At 35.3% G+C, this 22,186-nt stretch overlaps 1 protein-coding gene across 3 annotated transcripts in view; it reads left to right on the forward strand.

Annotated features, from left to right (window-relative positions):
• ROBO1 (roundabout guidance receptor 1) overlaps window positions 1–22,186 on the forward strand; it is a 1,123,100-nt gene that overhangs the window by 138,171 nt on the left and 962,743 nt on the right. For all 3 annotated transcript variants that reach the window (XM_067034889.1, XM_067034895.1, XM_067034892.1), the window contains exon 2: window positions 20,326–20,464. In XM_067034889.1, coding sequence (XP_066890990.1) covers window positions 20,377–20,464 — 88 coding nt within the window. In that variant the 5' untranslated portion in view covers window positions 20,326–20,376. The remainder of the gene's footprint in view (window positions 1–20,325; window positions 20,465–22,186) is intronic.

Consider the following 22,186-nt stretch of genomic DNA (forward strand, 5'->3'; position numbering starts at 1 on the left):
ATATGGTTTTCTTGAAAATGTTGAGTTGCTTTAAAACTTGAAACATGTAATAATACTGATATAAATAATGGCAGGATCCCTAAGTGATCCAAAAGATAGAAGGCATGAGATCACAGGTGACCATTGGTCTAGTAATATGTCCCCAGTCGATGGGAGCTGAAGAAGGCTGTCCAGTAGGGTTACAGGGCTGACAGAGTCAGCAGCAGTATGATAGGATCACAAGTTAAGAAATCCACTCATCCAGACCAGGTAGATTCACAGTGAAACAAGCAGAGGGGTATTCATGATTAATCTACTAAAAAGTGACTTATATTCATGAGTTACAGTGTTCAAAAGAGACTATTTCATGAATGAGAACACATGAGGGAACTGAAGGCTTAGAAAAGACTATGGCTTGGCTCAAGAATAAATTCTCTTCTGAAGAGGCCCAAAATTTTAAGTTTGTTTAGGACAGTTACCTATTCTCAAAATTTCAGTAATACACACACACACACACACACACACACACACACACACACACACACACACACATATATATATAAATATAAATTCTCCAGATTAAAGAATGGACCATGAAATTGGTGTTGAGTGTGAGGTAGTGGTGCTCTTGAGAAGGTGATGGTAGCCGTAAATTCTAGGTGAGGATCCCATGTCTGTTCTGTTTTTACAATTCTATTGAAAGGAAAAGTGGCCACAGTAACAGACTGCTTCCAAGTGTGCCTATTCAGTCAAGTTCAGCAGTTACAGTGTCCTCATTTTCGGTTGCAGTGCTCGGTGGACTTGCCACTACATTCTCTGGTATGGCGTATCTCTTGATCCTTTATTTCAGGCCCTCAGCGTAAGATCTAGAACTGACACCACAAGGTCTTGCTTTCTATTCGTACTTTTAAAAAATACAAATCATAAAATGATACCATGTTATTTGATGTAACCTTCAATACTATTAGAAACTACTGACATGTAATCTCAAAATTAACATGCCTATCAAAGTATTATGAAACGGTAGACTTGATTGGGAGAATTCTTTAACATTAAAAAGTACATGGAGAGTTTGGTCTCATTATCTAGCTTTAGTAGTTGAGTAGTTATAAAATAGAAAAGGGAAAGCAGACAATCAAGTACTAAATTGAAGTTTTGCCCATACTCTCAGTCAGAGGAAACATCTCAACACAAATGTGGCTTGAGTAAGATACCAAAGACAGTGAAAGGACAGCATAAGTTCAATAGGAAAAGAAGGGATACACGGTTATCCTTGAGTAAAGAAATATTTAGGAAAATATATTGCTAGGAAATAATAAAAGAAAAAAAGAAGAGGGTAAAGAGGAAAAAAAAAGTACAAGCTGGTCTGCTGGGCAAAGGTTCCTTCTGGAAGAGTGTTGGCAAATAAACCTGGAAAAATACGAGATAGGTCAATTATGGAAGCCTTTGACTGGGCCTCCCATTTAGACTTGATGGGATGAACACTTAACAGACACTGTAAAACATTTTTGGAGAGAAAATGGCATATTAAAATCAAGCTTTTATAAAGATTTCCCTGAATTTATGAGACATATGTATTTTGATGTAGATAAGGCCATAAAGAAGCCCATCTAATAGTCATGTGTAAGAATAGCCACATGGATAGGAAACAATCCAAATGCCCATCAGTAGGAAAAAGGGTAAATAAGTTGTGGTATAGTCATATAATGGAATATTACGTAGTATAAAAATATACTAAACTACCACTACCGAAAACATCCTGAATAAACCCTGCAGACATTGTATTGTGAGACATAAATCACATATGAGTACATATGATTTAGTTTATTTGAAATTCAAGAAAAGACAGAACTGATTATGAGATGTCAGTATAGCAGTTTCTTCAGATAGGGGACATGACTGGAAAAGAACATGAGGGAGACTTCTGAATACAGGAAATATCTTATATCTTGATTAATAGTAAAAGTTTATTGAGCTGTATACTTAAGATCAGTACTTCAGTATACAGTTTATGTATATTATAGTACATATGTTTTACTCAAAATTATTTTTAAACCCTTATTGTTTTTGTTTATCCATTTGAGCATGGATAAATGGAAGCTAGGATAGGAATAGAGGAAACAGTTCAAAGACAATTGTCACATCCAGGCCAGAGAAGATGGTGATTTTTGTCAAGAGTGGATATAATGAAAATGGAGGGAAATTGGAAGATTTGATAAATAATTTAGAGATAGAATCGATAGGACTTAGTAATAGTTTAGATATGAAAGGGAAAGAGGGGAGATGATGAACTCAAGTTTCTATGAATACCTAGTGAAATCAGTAGAAAATAATGATGGTTGAGGTATGGAAAGTAGGGCAAAGGTAAAAGGGTTCTCAGGTATATAACATGAGGACCTGGGTGGATGAGCTGGGAGAGACTGGGGAATAAATATATTTAGTTGAGAGGTGGGGCAAGGAGGGATTTAATCAATAATTCAATTTTGGACATGTTAAATGAGAGACGTCTCTAAGATGGCAAGTGAAGATGCAATTAATCATTTGGGTACATGGGCCTGAATCTCATGATAGAGGGCTAGACTGCAGAAATACTAGCACATAGAAAGTATTTATAGGTGAATTTTCCAGAAAGAGGGAAAAGGTTTAGGATTGTCTCTTTAGAGACTTCAGTATTTAGGAGTAAGGTAGAGAAAGAGGAAGAGGAGGATCCAAAAAGAGTACCCTAAAATGTACTAGCTAGATGATAGGAGGAAAACCAAGAATAAGTAGTGAAACCGAGGCCAAGAGAAGAGAGGATTTCCAAAGAACAGGCAAGAAAATATTTTAAATATTTCCAACAGTTCTTCTTTAGCATGAAGAAAGTCATTGGCTATATCAGTAAGAAAAATTTAGCACAGTGCACTGTGATGGGAGTAGAAGCCAGATTACAGTGTCAGGAAAAGTGAAGGGAAGTTAAGGCAACAGAGAGAGTGAAAACAGACAACTCTCCTAAAGAAACTTAACTGCAAAAGCGCCATAACTGGATTTGGCCATAACTGGAATAAGGAGTCAAGCAGCAAATACTTTTTTTTTTCTTTTTGGTCACAGATTCAGATTTAATATATATTTTTTTAATTGAAATAAATTTAGCATATAACACTATAAATTTAATGTATATAAAATATTGATTTGATATATTTATATTAATATATTGTAATTTGATTGCCAGTGTAGTGATAGTTAACACCTCTATCACTACACATAATTATAATTTCTTTTGTGGGGTTGGAATAATTAAGATCTCATCTCCTGGCAAGTTATATGACTATAATACAATATTGTTCACTATATTTGCTATACTGTGCATTAGATCTCCAGTTAAATTTGTAGTATTTGTCTGCTAGTTGCAAGTTTGTACCTTTAAGCAAATCTCTCCTCTTCCTCCATTGCTCGGCCCCTAGTAACTACCATTTTAATCTTTCTTTTTTTGTTGTTTTTTTTGGCCACACAGTGAGGCTTGTGGGATCTTAGTTCCCAGACCAGGGACTGAACCCAGGTCCTCGGTAGTGAGAGTGTGGAGTCCTAACCACTGGATTGCCAGGGAATTGGCCATTTTACTTTTTATTTTTTAATCAGTTTGGCTTTTTTAGATTCCACATATAAGTGATATCATACTATTAATACATCAAATGTAAAAACTTCTGCACAGCAGAGGAAACAATCAACAAAATGAAAAGACTGTATACAGAATGGGAGAAAAATGTTGCAAACCATATACCAGATAAGGGGTTAATATCCAAAATATATAAGGAATTCAACAACTTAATAACAACAACAACAAATCTCATCAAAACTTAGGCAGAGGAACTAAGTGAACGTTTTTCCAAAGAAGACATTCATACAAGGTACATGAAAAGATGCTCAACATCACTAGTCAGGGAAATGCTAATCAAAACTACAATGAGATATCACTTTACACCTGTTACAATGACTGTCATCAAGAAGACAATATCATAAACAAGACAAAAAGACAACCCTCAGAATGGGAGAAAATATTTGCAAATGAAGCAACTGACAGTGACACTGGATTAATCAGCAAAGTATACAAACAGCTCATGACGCTCCATATCAAAAAAAGCAAACAACCCAATCAAAAAAAGGGCAGAAGGCCTAGGTAGACATTTCTCCAAAGAAGATATACAGATGGCCAAGAGGCACATGAAAAGATGCTAAACATCACTAATTGTTAGAGAAATGCAAATCAAAACTACAATGAGGTATCACCTCAAACCAGTCAGAATGGCCATCATCAAAAAAATCTACAAACAATAAATGCTGGAGAGAGTGTGGAGAAATGTAAATTGATACAGCCACTATGGAGAACAGTATGGAGATTCCTTTAAAAACTAAAAATAGAACTACCATATGACCCAGCAATCCCACTACTGGGCATATACCCAGAGAAAAACATAATTCAAAAAGACACATGCACCCCAATGTTCATTGCAGCACTATTTACAATAGCCAGGACATGGAAGCAACCTAAATGTCCATCAACAGATGAATGGATAAAGAAGATGTGGTACATATATACAATGGAATATTACTCAGCCATAAAAAGGAAAAAAATTGGGTCATTTGTAGAGACATGGATGGACCTAGAGACTGTCATACAGAGTGTAGTAAGTCAGAAAGAGAAAAACAAATATTGTATATTAATGAGTATATGTGGAATCTGAAAAATACTGGCATAGATGATCTTATTTACAAAGCAGAAACAGAGACACAGACATAGAGAACAAAGGTATGGGTACCTAGGGGGAAAGGGTAGGAGGGTGAGATGAACTGGGAGATTGGGATGCACATATATACACTATTGATACTATGTATAAAACAGATAACTAATGAGAACCTACTGTATAGCACAGGGAACTCTACTCAGTGCTCTGTGGTGACTGACCTAAAGGAGAAGGAAATCCAAAACATGGGATATATGTATACATATAGTTGACTCACTTTGCTGTACAGTATAAACTAATACAATATTGTAAAGCAACTATATTCCAATAAATTTTTTTTTTTTTAAAAAGAAGACAATAGGTAAGTGTTGGTGAGGATGTAAACAAAAGGGAACCTTGTACACTGATGGTAGGAATTTGTTCATCCACTATGGAAAACAATATGGATGTTCCTCAAATATTAAAGGTAGATCTACCATATGAACCAGTAATTCCATTTCTGAGTATATACACAAAGGAAATGAAAACAGGGTATTGAAAAGGTATATGTACCCCATGTTTATCACAACATTATTCACAATGGCCAAGATATGGAAAAGAACTAAGTACTCATCAGTGGGTGAATGGATAAAGAAAAGGTGTGTGTACACATACACACACATGCACACACATACACACACTGAAATATTATTCAGCCATGAGAAAAAGAAGGAAATCCTGCCATTTTCTACAACATGGATAGACCTTGAGGACATTATGTGAAGTGAGATAAGTCAGATAGAGAAAGACAAATACTTCTGACTTTCGTTTGTCTTCTGTATTATGTTTGCAGTCGTGAGATAGTAGAGCACATTTGAAGGCTGGTGGAAATAATTGATTCAAGAGGAAAAGATTAAAAAGACAGAGATGATAAGATTGGGTTGAATAAAATAAGAAAAATAGATTTTTTGGGGGGGATAGCATTTTCTAGCAAAAGGACCATAAAAGAAGACTAAGTAATGATTTTTCAGATTTTTTTTTTACTATGCAAAAGACAAAGTATGTGGAAAGTAATGAATTTTGTCTAGTACTGGGGAATGGGGGATCACCCTCAGCATAAATTTTAATCTTCGATGTAATTATCAGGAAAGGATCATGGACTCGAACTTTAATTTTGCAAATTCTATCTAACTGTGTATTTACTTTGCAACAAAAAAATACTCTTTATACCTTGCATCTCAAACCAGTTCCTGGATTTAAAAGTGACCAAGATAGAAAAATAATTAACCAAATACCTACTATTTCTATGATCTTGCAATTGCTAAAATTCACTATTTTACCCTTGATTGCTTTGTAATATTTCACTATTTGAAAAACTGAGAAATCTTTCAAGTGCTTTAGTTTAATGTATAGATGTGGAGACGTAATAATTACCTTCAAATAATTATACCCCAATTTTAGCAGGAAAACATATATACTTTCCTTCTACTTCCTGTAGCTATTTTTGTTTTAACTTTTTTTCCACCTTTACACTAGTTAGGCTTTTATCCTCTGATCTCAAACTGGCCTAAAATAGGGGTACCTTGAGAGCAAAAATTTTGAAATAATGGCAAATAGAGGCAGTGCATGGCAAAATGTAAAAGCAGTGAAAAGAAAACAAAACTGCCACTGCCAAATACTCATCTGCTTATCTTTAGGATGAAAATGGTTAAAGAATGAAACCTGTTCTTTAATCTGTTATGCATAACTTGCTGAGATTGCAGTGAGCTTTAACTTTTCAGTGGATAAATCCTTTTTCTGATTATCCTTTGGTAATGGACTGCCTTGTTTTTGTTTTTTGTTAATATTGTCCTCTTTTGATTTTATCCTCTATCATTTTACATAAGTAGCTATTAAGCCAATAGGAACTATCTGAGGGAATGGGAGAAAGTGTTCCATACGTGTTCAGTATATGTTATTCATTGACATAGGAAGGCATTCTACTCAAGGCCTCCAATCATTTTATTTGCCTCTCCTGATCTCCACAGTTTGGCAGTTACCCTGAAAATATACCAATCAAATGACATATTTATTTAAAGAAAGGGAAAGTCTGTGCTTTCGACCAATCTGAGTTGTCCTATGATGTTTTAATCACCTCATATTTTCCCCTTTGGTGAGGGAGAGATTCTCACCAAAGAGACTTAGGGATGGTTGATCCCATGGCATCCAACACTCGACAGATGAGACCAACAGCAAATTATCACTCACATTCACAGCCTAGGGGAAGAGGATGCCACGTGCCCCACAGGATCACATGGGGGTTGCATTCTGGAACAGAGGAAAGAACTAGAGTGTGTGGGAGGCAAGCTTTGTAGTATCAAGAGAGTGATGTGCACTAGTTCTCCTGGGAGAGTGTGATTGGCTTGTCTGAATAATTCCCCCCATAGGCTGGCTGGGTAATGAAACCTCATCTTCAAATATAAGCAAAAACTATGGCTGTTAAGGAAGGGGTTTGGATAGAGGATGTTATTCACAGGAGTAGAGTGGGGAGGGAAACTTGCAGTTAGGTCACTTGGTGCAGTATCAGTTTCACCAGATGTCAAGGCAGCACATAATATATAGCCTTAATTTTAAGCCTTATACTATATATGACAACATGAGACTGCAAGTAAAGGCCACGGGTATGATACGGAATCACATGTAGAAATAATGGAGAGTCCAGCTGAGTGTGTATACATATGCATTTGAAGGTGAATACTCATGTATTTATGGTTAACATCTTTTATTAAAAGAGTTGAACCAAATTCTTTTTTAAAAAAAATAAATTTATTTATTTATTTTTGGCTGCATTTGGTCTTCATTGCTGAGCATGGGCTTTCTTTAGCTGCAGTGAGCGGGGGCTGCTCTTCGTTGTGGTGCGTGGGCTTCTCATTGTGGTGGTTTCTCTTGTTGCGCAGCACGGGCTCTAGGCGCGCGGGCTTCAGTAGTTGTGGCACACGGGCTCAGTAGTTGTGGCACGCAGGCTCTAGAGCCTTTAGAGCGCAGGCTCAGTAGTTGTGGCGCACGAACTTAGTTGCTCTGTGGCATGTGAGATCTTCCCGGACCAGGACTCAAACCCATGTCCCCTGCATTGGCAGAAGGATTCTTAACCACTGTGCCACGAGGGAAGTCCCTGAACCAAATTATAACATCCAAAATTATTAACTTTATGCTTTTTTCCGGCGTAATAGATAGCATCCGTATAGTTGCACAAAGCTTGCCCAAAGAAGATAAACTGCCTGAAACTCCAGCTGAACCTATTTTTATTTTCACTTGGTTGTTTTAGATGTGCTGTGGTGAGAGTTTATTTTTGTGCCTATAATTGATTTTATGATGAAATTTCTGCTCTTTTGTTAAACTAATAAATTATTTCTTTAGGATAGTTGATAAGATTTCATTGGCCAAATAAATGAAATTAATTTACAATCCAACTACATTTCCTTTCTGATACATTTAATGACCAGGTCTTTCTAGGTAGCCTTCACATCAGCCCAGCAATGTAGCTCTAAAATCACTTGGTTAGTAATTAGGTGTCTATCAGATTCTTGCTGAAAAGGCATGAGACAGTTATCTGACACAATTATCTTTGAAAATTGAATCCTCCATTTCTGGTCCTGCTGAGGACGTTCAAAGGAACACTGAGTAATTTAAAGCTAAATGCCTTTCAAAAACCCTTACCTTCTAGAATGCATGCAACACAATCGCCAGCCACAGAACTTTTCCTCCATCTTTTATGCACAGCCTTTTGTGTGTGAATCTTTTTGTTGTGTATTTGTGCATGTTGTCATATTAAAATTACTTTTGGCCTGCTCTTCTGTTACTTCATTAATGTCTTTTTTAAGGTAGCATTACTGATATTCTGTCTGAAATTTAATGCTTGCTCCTTCTGTCCCCTCCCTGCTGCTATATCTTCATAGACTAACCCAACCAAAGCGAAGGCAATTGCTAAGATTGACTAGGCTATATGTGCATTTTGGATAATAATATTTCTAGAGCGCTTTGCTCTTAAGCAATATAAAAATTTGCAGCTCATTTAAGTATTAATATACAATGCACTAACAGTTTGGAATTTAATATTGAGCTTTAACATGGATAGCTGTAAAAAACATATTTAGGCACTAAAAAATCAAACCCGAAGTAGTAGATTTTAATTTAAATGTCACATCCATTTAAAAAAGATGCTGGACTTCACTGGTGGCGCAGTGGTTGAGAATCCGCCTTCGGATATAGGGGACATGGGTTCGTTCCCCGGTCCGGGAAGATCCCACGTGCCGCGGAGCGGCTGGGCCCGTGAGCCATGGCCGCTGGGCCTGCGCGTCCAGAGCCTGTTCTCCGCAGCGGGAGAGGCCTCAGCAGTGAGAGGCCCGCGTAGCGCAAAAATAAATAAATAAAAATAAATAAATAAATTAATTAAATAAGATGCTGTGTGTGACTCATCTCCCAGTAGAATTGAAGCAATTTCAGGTTTCCATTCACATTCAAGGCAGTGTGTTTAAAATCAATTTGCTTAGAAAATAAAGGCACATAACATTGAAAACTGAGGGCATTTTGCTCTGGTTAATATTGGTAAGTAATTTTGCTTTCTGTAAGCATACTCTGTCTTAATCACCATGATTTCTTGCCTAACATAATGGCCATTTTCATAGACATGGACTTCATGAATATTATAGTTTTCGTGTGTGTATTTCTCTCTCCTCTGCAAGTACATTAGTTCAGATGACTATCACTGTGTTCATATCATTGTGTTCATTCACCCATCATTAATTCAACAAATATTTAGTGTTTGCTACATGGCAGGCATGGTCCTGGATTGCAGAATATGCAGTAGTGACCTATGGGGCCTCATGGGTGGTCTCTAGACTTTCCCACTTCATGGCCATGATTCACAGAGTTTTTGGCCTAGAAACCACATTTGTTCAATTCATTCTTCTGATTGAACATCTTTTTTTGCACACAAAGCCCTTTACATTTCAGCCTAATTCTACTTTTTCAGTATCCTGTCCAATCACAGCCTCACACATCTAGGTCATCTGAAATCTCATCTAAATCAAATCATTTATTTTTCTTTAAACAGACTCTTTGCTTCATACTTTTGCACAGTTGGTACTTTTGCTTAGAATTACATTCTTCTCCAGTCCTAAACTCATTTGGCTTGATCAACAACTATTATTCCTTCGAGATCCATCTGAAATGTTTACTTCTGTGATGAACATTTTCCAGTTTACCAGAAGCCTGGTTGCTTTGTTCTCTCTTTGATCTCATGGAACAAAATTTAAACTCTGTTATGGAAATTACCATGCTGTATTTAGTTTATGTGGGTCTGCTTCCCCCTGCCGTAATATAAACTCTTCCGGGGCAGGGACTGTGTCCTATTAATTTTTGAATTTTAAGATACCACATAATAGGTTCTTGGAGAAATAGTGTTAAAAGGATGAACTATAGGCTCATTAATAAGGTCATTTTAATATACTTTAGGGTATATTCTTGTTTTGTATTGGTTTTAGAGAAAGTAATCTAATAGTGACATCGTATTCCATTAAATATACTTTTTTAAACCTCATCAGATATTTTAACTTGCAGTGTAGCTGGCTTTAATTGAAGTCTTGGTCTCTAAAGTGAAAAATAAAGTCACCAGACATTCCTTTTCAGTTAGATTAAACAGAGAATAGAATTATCAGGACAGAACTTTCTAAAAGCTGAAGATGTTCAGAGGATAACTACCTCACTTGTACAATTGGTTTGTTGTTCATTCCAGGAATTGCCAGCAGAACATGCTTGCTAAATCAGCTGTTCACTTCTCTCATTTTTGTGCGCTCTCATCCTCTGCCCTCTCTACCACCTACATTTCTCACTCTCAACATAGGTGTCAAGCCAGACCAGCTTCATATGTAACTTTCCTTTGACCAAACCAATGCCCGGACAGTTTTCCTCTATTTTTGTTATCAGTGCGCAGATAAATATGTTATCAAAGGCAAAACGTATGTTAGAATAGTGAATCTATTGATGTTTATTTCTGTGCTACATTACTTGAAAGATGATATTTTCCAGAAACATAGGTCTGCAACTGGATTCACTTTCAGCTAGGATGACCAAATATCATCTGTCCCACTAATTTTCATCAGAATGATGAAATGAAAAATATGATTGAAGGTCAAATGTGCATAGAATTCATCTGACTGACTCAGTGTGAGCACACCATTTTGCAGATTGCTTTTGTTTGAAAATTGCTTTCATTTTGTCTTTGTGTACATGAGTATACTTTTAAGGAACCGTCTTTGTGAATTTGAACATTCATTTTGAAAATTTCCTGACATAGACAGCCTTTGTTTTAGCTGCAAAATAAGAAAAAGAAAAAAAAAAAAAAAAAAACCTTATAGAATCTTCTTCATATCAAATCTTTACATTCTACATTTTTACATGTAGAATTTCTTTGCATTAAATCATCTTTTAAATTTTTTTATTCATAATACAATTCCACTAATATATTAATACAATCTTTTTAACAAGTTAGAAAACTAGGTTGCCTGAGGCAACCCTATAATTAAAGTGAAAACAAGATAAAATCTTCATTTTGCTATCTTTACTTTTGCCTTTATGTTAGCAATGCTAATGAACTTCACTATGTTTAGGGTGAAAAATTGATTTGAACCTTTCTGCATTTATTGCTGTGCTTTTTTTTTCCCCTCTCCCCCTAACGATTTGTGCACTTTAATTGGCCATCAATTCTTTAATGATTATGGTAGCTACAGTCGAGAAACTGGTGTTTATCTTCATCATGCCTTCTGGACAGCACATTATGTTTATTTTTATACATAACTGCATTTCCATCATTTTGATAACATAGTGTAGCCAGTGGATGACAACCATCTTAGTGCCATTATTGATTTTATATTTTAATCTTGAAATGCATATTTGAATTCCTGGAATGCACTACATTAAAATATATCTAATCTAAAAGTCATGCCACCATGGCTTTAAACCACTGATGAAGTATCAGCTTCAACGTGCTGAAAGGAGACCAAACATTAAGTAGAACTTTTAGTGACCATTAATTGGACTGTCTTCAGGCTGCTCAGAGTACTTTCTTTGAAGGTGTCAGTTAGTATTTTGAATATTCTATGTGCAGTGTTTTAAGAACCATCTGATACTTCTGATTCTCATTTTGTAGCAGTAAAATAATTATTTGTCCTTTCTTTGTGATGATTCTCCAAAAATTATAGCATAGTAACATCTTTAGCACACAAAATGGGTTGGCGAGGTGATGATGTTCATTTTTACTGCTCGTTGGTATTATTTCTTTTAATGTTTTCCTTTTAAGAATATTAATAATCCATTCTGTTGCTATGTCTTTGAACATTCTAATCAGTGAAATGTACAGAACCAGAAGTTCAAAGTTTTGGAAGTCTTTAGAAGTGTAGCAGATCCATTACCTGTACATTTAGTTCTATATGGCAAAGTGTTTCTTGTATTAGTCTGTTCAGGGTGCTATAACAAAATGCCTTAGACTAGGTGGCTTGTAAACAACAGAAATTATTTCTTACAGACCTGAGGCTGGGAAGTTCAAGATCAAGGCAGATTTGGTGTACGGTGAAGGCCCACTTCCTGGTTCATAGAGGGCCATTTTCCCTTCTCACTGTGACTCTGGGGTCTCTTTCACAAGGATGCTAATCTCATGCATGAGGACTCCACCCTCATGACCTAATCACCTCCCAAAGGACCCACATCCTGATACCATCACACTGGGTATTAGGTTTCAACATAAAAATTTGAAGCAGATACGAAGAGTCTATGGAAGTTTCTCTGAATTTGACATAGTCCGAAGAGTAAGAATTCTAAAAAAAAAAGGATGTCTCAGATAACTTTTTTAATTTTCTCTCTGACTATTAATTATGGTAACATATCTGTCTACCTGGGACACATAGAAGGACCATGTTAAGTGAACTAATTAAATAAAAAATTAGTTTATTTGAGTCTTCATCCTGACTTGATAAGCTATTTTAGTACATTTTGGCCATAGTATAAAGGTCTCATTCTTTATATACAACCTGAGGGTTTGCCATCATGCCCAGAGTTTCTTCACAGTATGTTTAAAATGTTGTGTTTCCTGGAAATCTGATAAGAATTAATTAATCTTTTGTGAAATGTATGAAGTCTTAATTGGATATAGGGTCCATGATCCATTCAGATAAAACTAATGTAGCTATGCATACATATCCGGGATCTTCAAGAAATTAGGTGACAAACCACTGAGAACCTTGCTAATTTTCTTATTTCTGCTTCTCCTGATTAGCTCTCTACGCAATTTTCCAGGGTTGTCTTAATCTTGTCTTCACTTCTGTATTTTTTTCATGTATTTTATTCTCAGTATTGATTTCAAACTGACTTTCCAAAGTTTTTTGTTCTTAGTTTCTTTCCTTTTCTCTTGTTTTCCTCTACAAAAATCTATGTATATAAACGAAGTCAGAAAGTTAATAGTGACAATAAGTTAGTAAGTCTAGGATATTAATATTTGGGGTTTAGGATAATTTAAACATTTGACTAAATATATAGTATTTGACTCCTTCTATGAGGGAAGGGTTCTCTAAGTATATGAGAAGCTAAATGTATCATAAATTAATTATAATATACACATAGGTGCTCTAAATCTGTGCTTTAAGTACTTGGCTTTTATATGCACTATGCTATTTTCAAATAATACATTCTTTCTAGGAGATGTGAAAACTTAAGAATTTGGTAGAAATTTTTCCAGTTTGCCTTGTCTAGTTGAAAACATTAAGCCTACATTTTTAGAAGGTATTATACACCTCTGACTTCTTATTATTTCAAATTAAATGCATCCCAACTAAACAGAGTAATAATAAATTCTTAGTAGAGTTAACTATAGATTTATATACATATTATTATTCTAGAGCACTCCAGAGTCAGAGTAGATGAGCCAGTCATTTACAAAGATAACACACACAAAGGCACAAACGCACATGCACATTTCTTAAACTTTTTATTTTCTAGGTTGAAATTTTGGGAATGGCACTATACATTTATGTTTATTTCTTTTCTTTTTTTCTTTTTAACCTCCAGTGTTCTGTGCATCATCAAATTCCATTGCCGTTCCTTTGCAGTGTCTTGATATTTATTCCATCTTTTCATACACTTAGTAGACTTTTATGTAAGATCCTATTAACCATACATACCAGAACATACTAATAATTTTCTACATGGTTTCTTTTGTCTTGATTCACTTTCATTTCCAAGTTATATATTTGTTACCAAGCTTTATCTTCCTTTATGCCATCACACTGTGGATTAAAAAAAAGCCTTGAATTAGTCTTGCATTCAAGACTTTGCAATTCTTTGACATTTTGATTTTGTAATGAGAAAAATAGTAGATTTGATTCCAGTTCACTTATTTTCTAATACATGTATTCATACAGACAAATCTCATAAAGATCTGAACTTATATTCTCATGTGAAAGTAATATTTAATGATTTATTTTCCTAATATTTAATCTGATGGGCTAGTAAAAAAGTAAACCTTGAAGTACTGCATATATATTCTGTATTATTTAATTTTACCTTTTTATACAAACCTTCCATTGTTGCTGTACTTATCTACACCTTGAGTGTGTCCTCTCACTGAATATCTTTTACCAGTTTCAGCAGTTGTGTAACTTCAACAAACTCTTTAAAGGCTAGACCAGCCCTATCCCCAGACCACCTTCAGACTACTTCCTCCATGGCCAACTTAATCATTTTTATCTTTGTCACTAGTATATAATAAATTATCTTCGGCTCTTACATTAAGAAAGTAGATTTGTTTCACACCTATTTGAATCTCCACTGCCTCCATATTTTAACTTTTCAAGAGTGTTTATTATTTGTTTAATTATAATTCTCTTGCAAAACCTAACTTTGGATTTTAAATTTTTTTTAAGTTCCAGAATTTTCCAAAGACTGATTTAAATAGAGACCTTCCATTTCTGATGATTGGTTTTCCTTTATGAGCTTTGGGTAGATAGTCCTCTAGGGTAGATCAAGCTTCAGTCTCTCCAATTTGTAAAGGTGGAGAATATCTCTTTACTCCATATGTAGATTGCAGACTGATTCATCTGTTACATGCAGTATCCAAAATGAGGCTGGCCATTTCAGGTCATTGATCTCACAAAGACAAATGGTTTTTAGAAACAGCTATTATTTGCCACTGTTGTTTCTTTATCTAAGACTAGGGCAGAAATAATCAACAGTTGTTGATCTTGTTGTGTTATTGAAAATTCCAACTTTTTCCCAACTTTTGACCGACTGAATGATCAGCAATTAAAAATTAAGCTGAATAAAATGAAAAGACTGAGAAGACAATACTCCAAAAATATTTTGGTTCTCTAGAGCAAGAGAGTAGTGTAACTTAGATAATAAGTTTTGGTTAATAACAAGGAAAGCCTCAGTAAATACAGTTTCTGTCCTTCCAAATATGAAAAAAAGAAGAAGAAGGAAGAGGAGGAAGAGGAATAGGGGGAGAGGTAAAGGAAGGGGGAAGGGAGAAGAGGAAGGGGAGGAGGAGGAGGAGGAGGAGGGGGAGGGAGCTACCTATGATGAAGAGTTTCAGAGGAAGCTGAAAATTAGTCATCATGATGCACTGATAAGCTGAGGAAATGTTTATATTATCTTAAGTAATCCAAAACGTGTGCCTAAAGAAATGTTTTTATTTTGTTGATCCATGCATTTACCAAAAGTAATTTCATGTGGAACATTTTTACTTTGTAAGAAATTTCATTAGTAATCAGTGGAACATGATTATCCCAAAATATATTTTCAAAAATTCTCTTTGAGCAATCATCCTCTTAAAAACAGGGGATAGACCAGCCTATTATTTGAAAATCTGCATTAGCAACATATACATATACACAGCATATGCGATAACATATTAGCTTTCAACACCAAGGCCCCTGTAGAAAGCATCTGCATCTTGATTGGAGTGGAAGTCATATGGATCTCTATGTGTGACAAATCTGAACCTTACACTTTTAAATTGGTTCATTTTATCATATATAAATTTCATCTTAATAAAGTTCATTAAAATAAATCAAGACCACTAACATCTTGAAAGTTAAACCTAACACAGACACGATTAAAATGTAAAGCAAAAATAAAGAAATAAAATAAAATGTAAAGCAACGTGTAAATACAAATCTAAGATTGGGTCCGTCATCACTGGGGAACCTCATTGGATTCTATTTGAAGTTGGGGGTCATGATATTAATATTGATAGATATCAAATGATGCAACAGACAGTCTTATAACACTCCATGCATATTAGCTCAACCGATGTTGTGACTATTACTTCACATTTTATATTTGAGAAAGATGAAACTATGAGAGATTCAATTGTTCAGCGTCAAACAACATCTGAGTTGTGGAGCTGAGATTCACACCTGAGTAGTTTGGTTCTACCATCTATGCTTCTAAAACACTGCACTATATTACTACTATATACTTATCATTCCCAAGTAAATTATATTTCAGAGCATTTATATTGCACTAAATAATTCTGTAATGTCTAGTTAGCTTAATATTTAACAATAGAAAGGGATATTGTAGCTTGCTTTTCTCTTTTCTCATATCATGTTAGTTTTTTTAATTCAAAACTGTATGGATATTCATTTTTAATACTTTGACAGTAGGTAGTACTGTGTATATATACACATCTATGGGGAAAAGTGTTCTTATAAGGGGCTGTGGTTGTGGTTGTTGAGTTCACTATTTTGTAATACTCAGAATCTAAGCACAGTTGCATCACATTCTTCACTAACATCAATTGTCCTGTTGTTAATATGTCAAAAGGTGTGATTTTAAACAAAGGGTCATTGTGTTTGCTATTAAGCTTATATTTTATCTTGGGTTACTTTCCTTTTCAGAGAGAACTCGAAGATCAAAACTTCAATGTATCGTGATGTGTGTACACAGCAAATAATGCAATTGCCACTTTTGATTTGTGGATCCTAACTCAAAATCATGTTATATTACTAGCCACTGACTATGTAAAGTCACAAAATTTTCCTTAGATAATAAAAATTTGTTTGATGAATATTCATACTGAAACATTATAGAAGTTTGAAATAAATATCTGCCTGTTAACATAACTTATAGCAGTTCAACCAACTATAATAAATGTTTATACTTTCAGTTTTACTTTCTTATGATCTTATGATTATTGCATTGATCTAAAAGAAGAATGTACATGTTTGATAAGGGCCTTTATTTCATCAAGACTGACTGCTACTAACAGGCTATATATAATTGTTAATGCAATTGTTGGACTATAATTAACCCCAGATATGAAAACCTCAGGTTCAATAAATAGACTTTAAAATGTCATTTAACTAATAAAATCATTCTAGATGTTCAAATAATAACCAAATTATAAACAGCTTCTAGATTCATACATGATTTTATTTATATCCAAAGCTGAGACAAAACTGCTTATGCACATTTAAGGAATCAGAGGTCTAGGGTTTATTCCAAAACAGGGACTCTAGTGTCTAGTGCACACAATAATCAAACAGACTGAGGAGGAATGTGAGAAATCCCTAGGCAAGCAGGATCCAAGAAGACAGGGTAGCTATTATATCAAAACCCAGTCAAGCAGAAGTTACTAGAAGGCAGTATATTTACACATTATCTCTGGAAGAGCTAATCATGGGCACATCACTGCAAAATGTGACTCTAAGCCAGAACATTCAGTGGATAACCCTGACAAAGAGCCTCTAGACAAACTAACAACTGCATAGTGTGGATTGAAGAGTAGAACTGTCCATCTAGGCTTGTGCTTTTCTGTAGAAATTTAATCTGCTTTTTATTCTCATTTGACACTTAAGACAGATAATGTATGAAAGATAATGTGGGTATAGAATGCCATTTTTGAGTGTCATTTATACCAGGATAAAGAAAGTTGCAGAGTAAATCAACTATACTCCAATGAAAATTAACTTTAAAAAAGGAAAGGGCTTCCCTAGTGGCGCAGTGGTTGGGAGTCCGCCTGACGATGCAGGGGACGTGGGTTCGTGCCACGGTCCGGGAGGATCCCACGTGCCGCGGAGAGGCTGGGCCCGTGAGCCATGGCCGCTGAGCCTGCGCGTCCGGAGCCTGTGCTCCGCAACGGGAGAGGCCACAGCAGTGAGAACCCCGTGTACCGCAAAAAAAATAAAATAAAAAATAAAAAAAGAAAGAGGGACATTAGCCCCAAACAAGGAAGACAGACCACAAATATGAACCCATCATAACCAGGAATATTTCTTTGGAAGCAAAGTTCTAGCCTAGACAGGAGTTGCTTGCAGAATTCTTAAGAGAGAAGAAATAATCCTCATATGTCGTCAGTGAGGTCAGATGATGATAGCAGTCTGGCAGGAGGATTAGGCAGCTCTGCGAAAGGAAAAGTTGGCAATTAACTCTGCAGTGATAAGTAATAAAGTAAGGACAGTTCAGCTCAAGTAGACAGATTGACAATAGCTTGGTGCAGATAAAACGGCAGAATGAAGTCAGTCATCCTTTTTTCAAGTTGGAACTCTGAGTGCCACAAAAATGAGTGATAGAATTTTATTTTTCTTTGGGGCTAAATTACAGTTTATATTGTGCTAGATTTATGTGTGTATTTTTGGGTAGATGAATAAACGTCCTTCCACTTCCGATCTCCCAGATCTAATCAGTTGCCAAGTTTTGCAAAGTATATTTGTTTGGGGTCACTTATGTGCCTCCCTACCCTACCACCAGCCATTTGTTCCATTTCCTCTGCCAATGTCCTTTGTAAGCATTCATTATACTTTTCTGCACTATTATTATGGCCTCTGTGCTAATTTTCCTCAGAATGACTTTATCCTTCACATTCTCATCAGAGTTATCTTCTAAATAACAGTTGATCCTCCATATCCGTGGGCTTCATCTGTGGGTTCAACTAAGAATCAAAAATATTTGGAAAAACAAGTCCAGAATGTTCCAAAAAGCAAAAGTTGAATTTGATGTGTACTGGCAACTATTTACAAAGAATTTATATTGTATTTAAACTATTTACATAGCATTTATACTATATCAGATATTATAAGTAATCTAGAGATAATTTAAAGTATAGGAGAGGGCTTCCCTGGTGGCGCAGTGGTTGAGAATCCGCCTGCCGATGCAGGGGACACGGGTTCGTGCCCCAGTCCGGGAAGATCCCACATGCCGCGGAGCGGCTGGGCCCATGAGTCACGGCCGCTGAGCCTTCGCGTCCGGAGCCTACGCTCCGCAACGCGAGAGGCCACAACAGTGAGAGGCCCGCCCAGCACAAAAAAATAAAATAAAATAAAAAATAAAGTATAGGAGAGCATGTGTGCAGGTTATACGCAAATACTATGACATTTTATATAAGGGACTTGAGCATCTGCAGCTTTTGGTATCCGTGGGATGTCCTGGAACTAATCCTCTGTGGCTACATAGGGACAAGTGTAATTTAGATCATATTATCATCTGTCATTAAACTCTACACTGACTCCTCATTACCTGTCTTTATCTTCTGAGTTTTCTATCATATTATATCCTGGCAAACTATCACCCAGGCAAACAGCTCCCCTTAAAGTTTCCTGAATATACCAATACACTATTAGGGGAAAAACATACACACACATATTATATATACATTATGATATACAATTTGATACTTGGTTATTATGTTCTCTAATTCTGAAGAGTATTCTCTACAGGCGGCATGCACAGTACCCTGCTTTTGTCCCTGTGTTTGCTTGGGGCTCTTCAAAAGTGACGGTGTCTTTTGTCCAGAATTTGCCCCAACTCCGCATGCACGCAGTTATTTTTAGTCTCATACAGTTTCTTTGTATTTTCTTTGTCCAGGTGCAAGCATTGCAACACTGTAGCAAAGGGTCCCGGGTCCCAGCCTGTCTCAGATCCTCCCAGGCAAAAGTGATTGCTCATCTACTTGAATACCTGTAGTTTTATTCTGCCATAGTTAGTCATCATCTTGTCAAAGGCCTTGTTGACTGAAGACTCTGTTGCCTACAAGGCACTTTCTTGTGTTTCTTGGGCCCTTTGTGATTGATACACAGTGCCTCTCGGAATAGAACAGCTACAAAAGTTTGGTTTGTTGGGTTTTTTTTTGGTATCTGTTTCTAAAGAGATGTAAGTAAAATGACCTCAAATTGCTTATGTACCTGAATGAAGAAAGAATATAGTGTTTTTTTTTTTCCTGCCGTGTCCCCAAAGTAGCATAGTGACTGGTTCCTTATGAACAGTCTGTAAATATTTGTTTAGTAAATGAATAACAGTCGGGTTTTCTAGACCTGATGAGAGCATTCTAACTCAATTGGTGGGAAATCAGAAACTGTCATCCCCTAAAGGGTAGAGAAAACCAAGGAATCGTTTGCTATTTATATCTCATTGAAAGGAATTTTCAAAATTAATAAATACTACATTTGTTCAAAATGTATACCCTAAAATATACTTTGTGTTAAGTTATATTCATTTTAACTACTTGTTTTATCATTTTGAAAAATGACATTTTAAATGCATTTATACTGTGATTTTTCACAAAATATTTCTAATATTGTCTTTATCTCAACATTAAAAAATTCTGTTGATTTTTTTCTCACAGATAAAACATATCTGTATCACTGGCTGGGTGTAATGCAAGGAAGGGACAAAGATGAAATGGAAACATGCTCCTTTTTTGGTCATAATATCACTCCTCAGCTTGTCAAAAAGCCACCTGTTCCTGGCACAGCTTATTCCAGGTAAGTGCCATGCATTTGTTTCATCAAACCTTGATCAGTATTCGTTCTTTGCTTTAAATTCATTTTTTATTGTGTGTGTTGTAAATTGAATTTGTTCATTTTCTTTAGACCTTGTAAGTCTATGTGAATGGTTTCTTAAGTACGTGTGCTGATAAATTTCAGGGATTAAATGTTATTCTTGAATACAGAGCTCTTTATTAATTCCCTAGAGAAACTGAGAAAATTCAGAAAAATTCACCATTATTGAAACATGTAAGAAGTTACTATATTAAGTGCAATAACAATTGTAATAGGAAAAAATGGGTTACACAAAAAGAAGAGCAAAGTCATAATGCGTGTTAGTACCATGGAAAAGGAACTTCAAGAAAAGTAAAATATTTAAAACTGAAATGCCTTTGGAGTAGTGACATGCTAATTCACAGGCTGAACAATGTCAGAATAAAAATGCAACGTGCTGCTCTGTTGCTGCCGTGGTCACTGTTGTTTTTGGTGATGTTAGAAATCTGGTTCCTTGACATCATAATTTCACTAATGGTGCTGTACAAAGCTTTATTTAAACTCTTTTATAGGAAATTGACTGAATCCCATGTTATGGTAGAGGAAAATAGAAAAATATGTTGATACACTAATCACAATGTAATTTCAACGCTCCTCTTAGTTAAAACTATGGGAAAATTGTAGTTAACTTTGATATATTTAATATATCATCATAATTTAGCCAAATTATTCATAAAAGAATGATACTTGGTGTTTTGTTAAACCAAAATGTGAAGCTTGATTTTTATTTATTTTATTGTTGTATTTATTTTAATATTTAGCAACTATTTGTAACTTATGTGTATCCACACACAAATGAGGATTTTCAAATAATCTTGGGGCTTGAATTTTTTCCTCTGTTGGGTTGACATTTTATTTAGAAGATAAGGGAATTGTGAACAAAAAGTATGTTTAGATCTGTTAAAAACATTTCCATAGGGTGGTAGTATATAGAATATTTAAAGTCTGTTGTAACAGAGTCTATTTAGCTGCTTTGTGCTATATTAGGTAAACACTCTGAAATTACTACGAGTTTTTAATTTTAACCTGTTCCTACATTCTATTCTCTTACCACTACACTGTTGAGTATTTATTAAAATGAATGAATGAACCCCATATCAAAAAATGTGACAGTATGAAAAAATGTTAAGCATCTTTGATTATATGAAAAAGGCAAATAAATATAAGTACAAAGTAGTTCATTGTCTTTCAGATCATCAGGGTAAAGAGGTTGTATGAAAGTGTTTTGGAAACTGTGACTATAGTTTAAGATATAGATATAGTTTTAGGGGTTTAGGTGTAATTGTCCTTAAACTGTCTTGCCAGCTCATAACTGCTCCAGGTCAACAAATTCAGTCCATTATCTAGTTCTTGAGCAGGTAATCAAATCTCAAAATGGTCAAGTGTGGTTTGAATCATCTTTACTTATCTAGATATATGGAAGAAGGAATGTGTGCATACAGTGTGTGGTAGGGATGTAAGGTTTATCTGTGGAATACAGAGTTACCTTTTCATTCAAGAGGATACTGTATAATTTCAGAGAAGACATATCAACTTGAACATTTGGTTCCAAAATTTGTCAAAACTCTGCAATTGCTACCTTACATGTAGGCATTTTAAGACTAAAGAGAGCTTAAAATACATGAATTTATTGCTTAATGCAGTATGTAGATCAGGTACATAGGT

The sequence above is a fragment of the Kogia breviceps genome, chromosome 5 (assembly GCF_026419965.1).
Source record: "Kogia breviceps isolate mKogBre1 chromosome 5, mKogBre1 haplotype 1, whole genome shotgun sequence".
In the NCBI taxonomy this organism is placed as follows: Eukaryota; Metazoa; Chordata; class Mammalia; order Artiodactyla; family Physeteridae; genus Kogia; species Kogia breviceps.